Genomic DNA, 10322 nt, shown 5'->3' on the forward strand with positions numbered 1-10322 from the left:
ACAGACACCACCGTTGATTTTTCTTTGGTTATTTAACAAATAAAGAGAATACCCAATTTATGTTGACTCTTTTTCCTACTGAGAGTGACAATTTAACTATTCTTCAAATCTTCAACTCAAACGTTGAATAAGTACACCTGCTATTTTTCTTTTTCTTTTTTATTATATAAATTTGATATGTTTTTTATGGTAGAAGTAATAAAATGAATAAAAATATCTTAATTTAGAGGGAGAATTTTTATCTTAATGAGTTTCTACGTTCACTTAATTTTCTTTTTATTTATTGAAAATAAAACTGTGTGAGAAATTATTAAAATACCATTTTATTCGATCTCCCTGTATTTAAAGCCCTGATGCCTATAATTTTTTATTTTTTGTTTGAATGTATAAAAATGTTGAGTAAAAACATAAAGGAGGAAGAAATGAAAGAAAAATAAAAAATAAGAGTCTGGTTAAAAACTGTTTTTGAAAATAAATTTTTGTTTTGTTAAATAAAAACATACAAAAATAATGTTTAATAATTAAAAATTATTTTTTTATTTTTTATTTTTAAAAATAAAAAATAGAGTGTTTTCAAATAATATTTTTTAATTATTTTATATTATTTTAATTTGATTTTTGAAAATTGTTTTAAAAAAAGACAAAAATATATAAAATAATTAAAAATAAAATATAAAATATAAAATTATTTTAAAAACGTATTTAAAATATTAAAAACTGTTTAAAAGCATTTTAAATTTACTTTTATTTTATAATTGTGAAAGAATAATTTTTAAAATTGTTGTTAAAAATAATTATCAAATAGGTTACAATGTTATGTTTGAAAAATGGGTTTTAAAAATATTTTATGATATTTGGTAGAACAAAACATCTTAAAATATAATATTTTTTTAATTTAAAAAATAAAAAATTGTCATGTAATTGTTACTAAACATGTTTTTTTAAAAGGAAAAAAAATTGTTTTTGAAAGTAATTATCACGTTGGTGATAAATCGATATATATAAGAACAAAAAAGAAAATTACACAAAAGAAAAAGAATTGGGGCCTTGAATGGGTAGATGTTGAGGGATGGAAAAAGAGGATATTTTGGTTATTTTGCAAATAAAGAGAATACCCAATTTATGTGGTAGTTCAACAATCTCTTTGTGTTGACTATTTTTCCTATTGAGAGTGAAATTTCACTATTCTTCAAAACTTCAACTCAAACGTTGAATAAGTACACCTGCTATTTTTATTTATTTATTTTATATAAATTTGATATGTTTTTTTTATGGTAGAAGTAATAAAATGAATAAAAATATATTAATTTAGAGGGAGAATTTTTATCTTAATGAGTTTCTACGTTCACTTAATTTTCTTTTTATTTATTGAAAATAAAACTCTGAGAAATTATTAAAATACTATTTTATTCAAAAGCCTTGATGCCTACAATTTTTTTATTTCTTAATGTATAAAAATATTGAATAAAAACACATAAGAAAAAGAAATAAAAGAAAAATAAAGAGTAAGAGAATGCTTGAAAACAAATTTTTGTTTTTCGAAATAAAAAATAAAGTTGTTTTAAATTATATTTTTGAATTATTTGATATTACTTTAATTTGTTTTATGAAAACTGTTTTGAAAAACAAGCACAAAAACATGTAAAATAATTAAAAATCAAGTATTAAATATAAAAATTATTTTAAAAAAGTATTTAAAATATTAAAAATAGTGTAAAAATATTTTAAGTTTTAAATAGACTTTTATTCATAAATGTGAAAGAATAATTTTTAAAAATTATTTTTTAGAATTGTTGTTAAAAACAATTATCCAATAGGTTATGATGTTTTGTTTGAAAAACGGTTTTGAAAAATGGTTTTGAAAAATAAAAAATTGTCATTATCAAACATATTTTCTTATATCTTTTTCTTAAAGGAAAAATTTAAAAATAATTATCACGTATGTGACATGGATGTATGTAAGAACAAGAAAGAAAAAGAGGATATTTTGATAAATAAATATTTTAATTTTATTTAAAAAATAAAATAACAGTTGGATATATTGCAAAGTACAAATAGATGCATTCAAGGAACTTCAATTAAACAAAGGGATGGTATCAGCTGGGGTGTAAGTTGTAACAACCCCTACGGATGTAAAGTGGTACCTTAGCAACTACATGCAAGGACTAATATCATAAATGCCTAAGTATCAAGGACATCCCCTTAATTAAATTTTTTATATTAATTGGCATAAAAATAAAAGATAAAAGAGCAGGGACTGAACTGAAAAAGGACAGAATGGGTTTTATATCTACATTTATGCACTTCATCATGTTAATACCTTTTTTTTTATATTTAATTTATTAGTAATTAAATGCAAGAAGTAGTAACTATAACTAACACTATGTATGGACATCTTATGGGTCCATGCTTACTGAGAAAGGGGAAGAGTGGAAATATCAAAGTCTGATGTTAATATTCTGATAATAATAATTATAATAATGATTTTATTTTTTGTCCAACACAGTGCGGTTCGGGCGTCACTTCAGACTTGAGTTGCTGAGAAGGATAAAAAAAGATGGAGAGGCAAAATATAAACCCTAGAAAATTTCGCTAATGTGCGCATATCCTAGACTTGAGTTACTCTCACCTGCTACATTGGCGTATTTTAGCTTCACCCTCAAAAGTAGAATCTCTCTTTCTCTCCACTCACTTGTCGGTTTCGTCGTCCTTCACTGTTTATTAGCGAGCCTTAGAAAAAGAAAATTGTGTTTGGTTCCCGAGAAACTTTACCCTAATTCTCTCCTTCACCTTTGCTTCGTTCCGTTTTTCTCCGCTTTCTTTCTTTACGTAATCCTCAATTACGGTGTTTTTGAGCTCAGGTGCTTCAGATCTGACCAAGCATTGGTTGAGACATCACTGTCCCTGTAGCCTCTTCTTATTTCCCTCATTTTTCTCCTTTGGCTTCGTGGCTTTTTTTTTTTTTCTTTGCTCTGCTCGTGAGAAGCTGTGGTCGGAAGTTTGGAACTTGGCCGGGGATTTTTGGCTTGATTTTCTTGGAGTTTTAGAGATAGTTGTGTGGACAGAGATCCGTATAAATGCTGGCGCTCGGGAGTCCTACCAGTGTTCGTACGAGCACTACATGTGGTGCTTTGCTCAGAGAACTTGAGGTCTCTTCGTTGTTTTTCTCTTTCAACTTGGGTTTCTTGTTGTTTCCAAAAGGCTGGTGTTTCGGAAGGGAGAAACTATTTGGCTTCTCCTTATGCTTTTCAATGATGGGTTTTTTCAGAAACTTTATGTTCTAGTGCTCTTTTGAAAAGAATGCACTCATTATTTCTTTAAATCTGTCTGTCATATGTGCATATATTTGTCTTTTGAGCTACAGAGTCACATAGAACTAAATTTTTTCCTTTCGAAGATTGAACAATTACCCTTTTTTTTTTGTCAATATGTGAAAAATTATCATGGTCTCCTACTATGGATAATTGGATGCCTAATCAGGAATTCAATTCAAGTGGGTTCTTATGTTCTTTTGGTTTTCCATTTCAATCTTTATGACTTTCCACAAACAGTGTTTTGTTCATATTTTTGATGGTCGATATTGACTTGAACTTGAGTGGGTTCGTCCAATTTACAGCTCACATGGTATCGTCATATGTTTCTTTCCCTTATTTTTAGACGTCTCTTCTGTTTTGGTTTCGTGACTTGTTATATTTTGGCGCATATCTACAATTTGTTTTCTTTTAAGAACTACTGAAGATAACGTTCTCTGTCATCTCTGTTTGCTTGGTTAAAAATAATAAAAAGAACAAAGAAAGCGTGTGCGAACTGGTCAGTGTTATGTGATTTTTTTTTTGTTTCTCTATTAAATTTTGATGGGCTCTCTGTAAGCAGTGTTCTATTTACGTTTTCTCGTCTTTTCTTGTTGGTTTTATTGAGGAATATTGCATGGTGGACCGGTGGGCATTGAAATTTGAGGATGCATTCAAGTGGGTTCTTTTAGTTTAGTTCCTTGTTTTTGGACAAATTTATTGTTTCTCAATCTCAAAAATCAATAAATTAGGTTCCTAATTTGACCATGTAAACTGCTTCTGTTATTGGTACGAGAGTAGTAAATATGTTTTTATGTACTTAAATTGACTGTGATATTGATATGAGAGCAGCAAATATGGAATGACATTGGGGAGAGCGAAGCAGAAAAAGACCGGATGTTGCTGGAGCTAGAGAGGGAGTGCTTAGAAGTCTATCGGAGAAAGGTGAGTGAGGCTGGCAATACCAAGGCACGACTTCATCAGTCTGTTATGGCAAAGGAAGCGGAGCTTGCAGCACTAATGGCTGCTCTTGGAGAACTTGGTTTTCATTCACAGGTGGAACTCATCTCTTAGGACTAAGTCATCATATTAATTGCCTTTCCTCCTTTGTTGGCTTGTTTGGTCCTCACAGTTTTTTGTCTTAACACCAAATTTATGTTCACCTCTTTCTTTTTTCTGTTCCATTCTGTCCTTTACCTATCTTTTTCCATGCCAAGATGTTATGTGCTGTTGGTCTATCTGAATATGCTTATGGTGTCTTGTCCTTACCGATACTGTTGAAATGTCAAAATCACTGCTATGGCAATGATGTTTCTATGCTGTGATTAGCTTGTGTATTGATAATCCTTTAGGTTGATTATGTTCCACCATCCTTGACAGGGATGTGTTGCAGTTGCAATATTTTCTATCCTATGTTGAAGATTGTTGATGAATGAATCATGTTTATGCAAGTCCATATAAACCATTCAAGTGGCATGTTTCTAGTGTCACAAATGCAAAAAGAAAAAAATTTCTTTACACCTTGGGTTGTTTTGGGGGGGGGGGAAGTGGTGTGCTCTTTACTATGATATGAAATTGAAAGCTAAACTCATCACACATAGGCAATGGGTGTGTCAGTTGATAAATTGCTATTTCCATTTGCCAATGTAAGTTGTATCGGTTCTGCCTCTTCATGCATTTCCTGTTGTGTGGGATTGTTGGTTGAAAGTACTATTACATGTTGCAGTGACTGCAGGAAAATAAATCTTAAATGTGTTGTATATCTTTTAATTAGATTTCTAAAAAGATGTTGTTGAATGAAATATATGCCAACTCCTTTGTCAAATGCAAGCTTTATATCTTGGATCCATATGGTTTTCGTGCAGTTATTATTTGTTTCCAGTATTGTAGGTCTTACCTCTGACCTAGGTTCAAGTCTTCCAGTGAGGATTACTATCATCCTCACTCTTTAACTATTTACAAATCTAGCAATTGACTGCTGCCCATAAAAAAGAATAAAGGGAGCAATCCATAAGATTATTAGTACCTATTCAGTTGTTGAGGGTCAGTCACTTGTATTCATATTATAGTAAATTGCTTATGCAACAACTATGGTCAAAATTGCAGACTCATATGGAGAAAAGGTCAACTTCATTGAAAGAGCAACTTGCATCAGTCACACCACTGGTAGAAGATCTAAGATCGAAGAAAGAGGAACGGTTGAAGCAGTTTGCTGATATTAGGGCACAAATTGAAAAGATCAGCGGTGAGATTTCAGGATACAATCATCACACTAATACCATGATTGGTTGCTTGACTCTGGAGGAACAAGATTTGTCATTAAGAAATCTTAATGAATGTCAGACACATCTTCGGACTCTTCAAAAGGAGAAGGTATGGGTGCATTATGATATTAATCACCGCATTGTTTACTTGTGATCACTTGCATTCTGATATGAATCACCAACTTTTGAGTTAATGCAAAATAATTTTTTAAATTCAAGGTTGACCAAAATCGACTTGTCCATTTGTTGAATTAGAGAAATTATATTATAGGCAGAACTGTGAACTAAAGTTTTCTGCATGATCATGAGCTACTTGAGAAGTTATGCTGACTCCATAATTGCAAATCAAATACCTTGGAAAAGGCCACTTGTTCCTGTTGCCTTAAAGGCATAGCAGATACAGAGCAGAAGTCGAAGCTCATGTTGCCTATTTCATAACTCTTTTTCATTGTGTGGCAATGCGATCCCTTGAATTGCATTTTCATTTTTGTATCTCTGTGGAACATAGTATAAGGTTGTTACACTCTTGTTCCACTAACTTGTAGTGGTTGTGACCTGTTATTCCTGACCCATGTGTAATGCATGTAATAGAAGCTGTCGTGTGTGTGTGTCCAAGAATGTAGACATATAGGGGTACTACTGAATGATGTGTATTATTTTGTGTTTAATTGTTGTATACTCATTTCATGAGGTAGTTCCTGCATTTTTCTGTCTTAAACATGCCCCTAAATTTCCTTTTTTCCACTCACTTCTAGTGGTTTGTGGTTTGTTATTCCTGAAGAATGTGTTTCATATGATTGTCAATATATACTCCTGGTTTGCCTATAAAAAAACATAAAAAAAAAAGGATGCTTCCATATGTTTGTGTCTAAGAACATAGAAATTCATTGACATGTGTACTACTTCTGAATGATGTGGATGAATTTCTGTGTTTTGTTATTATATATTCATTTCATGAGGATAATTCGTGGGTTTTGCAGTCTGAACGCCTTAATAAAGTTCTGGAATATGTGAATGAAGTGCATACTCTATGTGGTGTGCTTGGGCTAGATTTTGGCCAGACTGTGAGTGATGTGCATCCAAGCTTGCATGGAACAATCCTGGAGCAATCCACAAACATCAGCAATAGCACATTGGAAGGTCTAGAACATGCCATCCTTAAGTTGAAAACAGAAAGAAAAGCTCGAATTTTGAAGGTAATACAATTCTTTCCTCCACCCATCAAAGAATTACGCACTGGTATTTTTTCTTATTAAAGTAAAGTTGCTTTTCAAACTGCAGCTAAAAAGTATTGGAGCATCCCTATTGGAACTTTGGAAGTTGATGGACACACCGAAAGAAGATAAGAGTGATTTTCTAAGAATTACTTCTTTCCTTGGAACATCAGAATTAGAAGTTACAGAACCAGATGTCCTCTCGACGGAGATGATTGAGCAGGTTTGTTTGTGCTTCTTATTCGACTTAAGTTAATAGTTGAAAAGTCAATTCAAAATTTTTTTGTCTCTTTGACAGGCCTCAGCAGAAGTGGAGAGGCTCGGTAAGCTAAAAGCTAGCAGAATGAAAGAACTTGTCATGAAAAAGAGGGCAGAATTGGAGGAGATATGCAGAATTGCTCATATTGAACCGGATACAAACACAGCTGCTGAGAAATCTAATGCATTGATTGATTCAGGTATGAAGTTCCTTTTCATGCAATGAAACTAGCTGTTCAGGTGTAGTTTTATTAGTATGCCTAGAGAAAAAAGTAACACATTGGTGAATCTTGCTATTATTGTTCAGGTCTTGTGGATCCTTCTGAACTTCTAGCAAACATTGAAGCACAGATAACAAAAGTAAAAGAAGAAGCTTTGAATCGAAAAGAAATTATGGACAGGATAGACCGATGGCTTTCAGCATGTGAAGAGGAGAATTGGCTTGAAGATTATAATCGAGTAAGTTGAGCATTTTGTGGTATTAAAATGTAGAAATAGGGCAAAGTACTAAGATCACCATTTTGTGCCTGTCTGGAGGGGCATGAGTGCAGGGTGGTTCTGGTGTCTCTGGATTTTGTGGTTCAGAATAAGCTTTGAAGATCTGATCCTTGCCATGGTTTACTGAGATTGCTTCTGTATCTTGTCATGTCCTGAAGAGTTTTTGTTAAATTTCAGGATGAGAATCGGTACAGCGCTGGTAGAGGTGCTCACATAAACCTTAAACGCGCAGAGCGAGCTCGAGTAACCATAAGCAAGATTCCAGGTATGTTTTCCTTTCATGATGCTATGCTTTGTGGGAAGCAAACTAATCGTTGGAGCTAACAAAGTTTTCTTTCCAGCAATCGTTGACAATCTGATAAGCAGAACACTTGCCTGGGAAAAGGAGAAAAGGATGTCATTTCTTTATGATGGGGTGAGATGTTCTTTTTTGGCATAAGATTTTTCAAGATATTATTTTTCTGGTGGTTCTGTTCTTTTAAAACTGTTTATTTAAATGATTTGCAGGTTAGTTTGGTGAGAATACTGGAGGATTACAAAGAAGCCAGACGACAGAAAGAAGAAGAGAAGAAAAGATACCGGGTAAACAAAAACTATGTAGTTATGCATGTGGCGTTCTGGAACCATCTAGAAATTAAATGTTTTAATTTTGATTTCTGTGGCATCTGATTCAAATGCTTTGAGCTTTGTAATGTCATGGCTTTTGCATTTTATGTTTACAAATGGTCCCATATTAAGTATAATCTCACATGTCTTTGATAAATTTTACTTCCTGCAGGACCAGAAGAAGCTCCAAGATCTGCTCCTCACTGAGAAGGAAGCCATGTATGGGTCTAAACCTAGCCCGAAAAGAACCAATAGCTTTAGGAAGCCAAATGGTTATCGTGCAAATGGGAATGGATCCATGACACCTACACCTCGTCGGAACTCTGTTGGTGGTGCAACTCCTGAGCTCCTCACACCCCGTTCGTACTCTGGGCGCCAAAATGGATATTTCAAGGAAATGAGAAGGTTGTCTACTGCACCACTGAACTTTGTGGCCATATCAAAAGAAGATACAATGTCATATGCATCTATTTGTGGTTCTGAGCTAGGCTCACCTCCTCGGAGATAAGTTTGAAAGTGGAATTTGGTATGAATTTTCCTTCTTTTAATTTTTTCAATAGTTCATGTTTTATTTTTGTGCATCCTGTCTTTTGGATTGGGTCATTAAGTACCAAAGAAAAGGATGAAAATTGAAGTCCCATTTCTGTGCTTTCCATCCTTTACTTTGGGTCATTAAGTGCCAAAGAGCAGATGAAATTCAAAAGTTTCATCAGCCCCTCTGATTGTAAAAATTAATGTCATAGCTCAACTTAATATTGATCCTTTACTTGCAACAAAATTGAGTCTTTTCAAATGGTACCTATCATATATATGCTTAAAAATGTGTTTAGTACTCCCAGGATGTTCTAAATTGGATGTTATTGAACATCTGCTCATCCAAAATAATATTTGCTGGACATGCTAATTTCCGTGGATGCCTGTCTACCAGTTTTGTTGTGGGTAATGAGGTTTGGAGGTTAGGGGGATGTTTACCAGGATCCATAATAAGTAATATGAAGTTTATATGGAAAGTCTTTTTAGGTTCACTCTTTTAGGATTTGCCTCAATGTGAGAATCAAGGAAAATTCTTCTTGGTGCAAGTGCAACCTAATTTTAGTGACTCACATACCAGGTGTGGCTCACACTGTACACACATCTTTCTTTCTTTTTATTTCTTTTAACATAATTAACTATAGGCTAGCCTAAAGCCTAAACACATTGGAATTCATGCATGCATACTAGTATGTTGAATCAGCATGTTTGAGAGCATAAATTTTTTTGCTTATTGTATTGAAGCTTGCAATGGGGTGATATCATTGTGCAGGAACAGGGTACCTTTACAGTCAGGTATTAAAGCAGTGGAAGCCTTGTGAATATGAAAGGGAATGTACACTACTGTATGATTGTGAATTATTAGAAGCTGGAAAACGGTAACTGACATATGAGGATGTGAATCTGGGTGTTGTCTGCTTTGGAGAATCGAGGTGCAAGAAGCAGCAGTGGCGCTGATATAGAAATATAGTTTGGAACTACTTGTTAACTGGAGAGCCCTTTTTTGTTTTGTTTTTTTTTTTTTCCCTTCTGGTTTAAAATAGGGGTATCTAATATTGAGAGTGCTGTGATACGACTGACCATGTATTTCGTGGATGTTGCTTGCGGTTTCACATGTGCATTTAGTAGGTGTATGTACATATATTCCAGTTCCAGTGTGATGGCAACCATTTATTGTAGGATACCTTATTTTCTTTGGGAAATTGCATAGGATTGTTTTTGTGCTGGGGGGTCTCTGTTTTTGCCTTTTAGTTTCTTCCATTGCAGATGGATGGATCGCTTCTTGTTGATCGTATTCTTCTATGGATGGGAGTGAACCTGGCATATCCAACCACCCACCTATATTTTTAATTTATACAACTTCTAATGCTTGGGTTAAAAGCAGGTATTTGCAGGGGAGGAGTTTAATCGTGACCTCAACGAATACAACCGACCCAGGCCCATTGCTCATCAGTCATAACAAACAAGAAACCTTGATTAAGGGACTGGAATAAACTGTTAAAAGAGAAGTTTCCGTAAAATCCCAGACACGGATTCATGGATTGGGGTAACGTACGCTGTGAGCCTGCATGCGGACTGCAATACTCTGTGATCCTGATATTCTAATAGAATAATAATTAATAAGTTAGGCCGGGTCTTGAAATGGACACCCGTAAGATACC

General features: G+C 33.7%; 1 protein-coding gene across 2 annotated transcripts; it reads left to right on the forward strand.

Moving 5' to 3' along the window:
- Positions 1-2613: 2613 nt before the first annotated feature.
- Positions 2614-9885, forward strand: LOC117914363 (65-kDa microtubule-associated protein 6-like). 2 transcript variants are annotated; one of them, XM_034829673.1, is made up of 12 exons: positions 2614-3149; positions 4143-4346; positions 5397-5663; positions 6535-6750; positions 6836-6991; positions 7067-7226; positions 7334-7485; positions 7702-7789; positions 7866-7939; positions 8032-8106; positions 8303-8656; positions 9434-9885. In XM_034829673.1, the coding sequence occupies exons 1-11, from the start codon at positions 3078-3080 to the stop codon at positions 8636-8638; spliced, it is 1800 nt and encodes a 599-aa protein (XP_034685564.1). In that variant the 5' UTR covers positions 2614-3077; the 3' UTR covers positions 8639-8656; positions 9434-9885. The 2 variants fall into 2 exon arrangements, with proteins under 2 accessions (XP_034685564.1, XP_034685572.1); XM_034829681.1 differs by lacking the exon at positions 2614-3149 and adding an exon at positions 3156-3968.
- The last annotated feature ends 437 nt before the right edge of the window (positions 9886-10322 follow it).

The sequence above is a fragment of the Vitis riparia genome, chromosome 1, assembly GCF_004353265.1.
Source record: "Vitis riparia cultivar Riparia Gloire de Montpellier isolate 1030 chromosome 1, EGFV_Vit.rip_1.0, whole genome shotgun sequence".
NCBI classification, from domain to species: domain Eukaryota; kingdom Viridiplantae; phylum Streptophyta; class Magnoliopsida; order Vitales; family Vitaceae; genus Vitis; species Vitis riparia.

Excerpts from the sequence above, each read along its gene's own strand:
- LOC117914363 (XM_034829673.1), top strand. The coding sequence starts at position 3,078 with ATGCTGGCGCTCGGGAGTCCTACCAGTGTTCGTACGAGCACTACATGT. Across the intron at positions 5,664-6,534 it reads GGACTCTTCAAAAGGAGAAG|TCTGAACGCCTTAATAAAGT; the intron begins GTATGGGTGCAT and ends TGGGTTTTGCAG. Across the intron at positions 7,227-7,333 it reads TAATGCATTGATTGATTCAG|GTCTTGTGGATCCTTCTGAA; the intron begins GTATGAAGTTCC and ends ATTATTGTTCAG.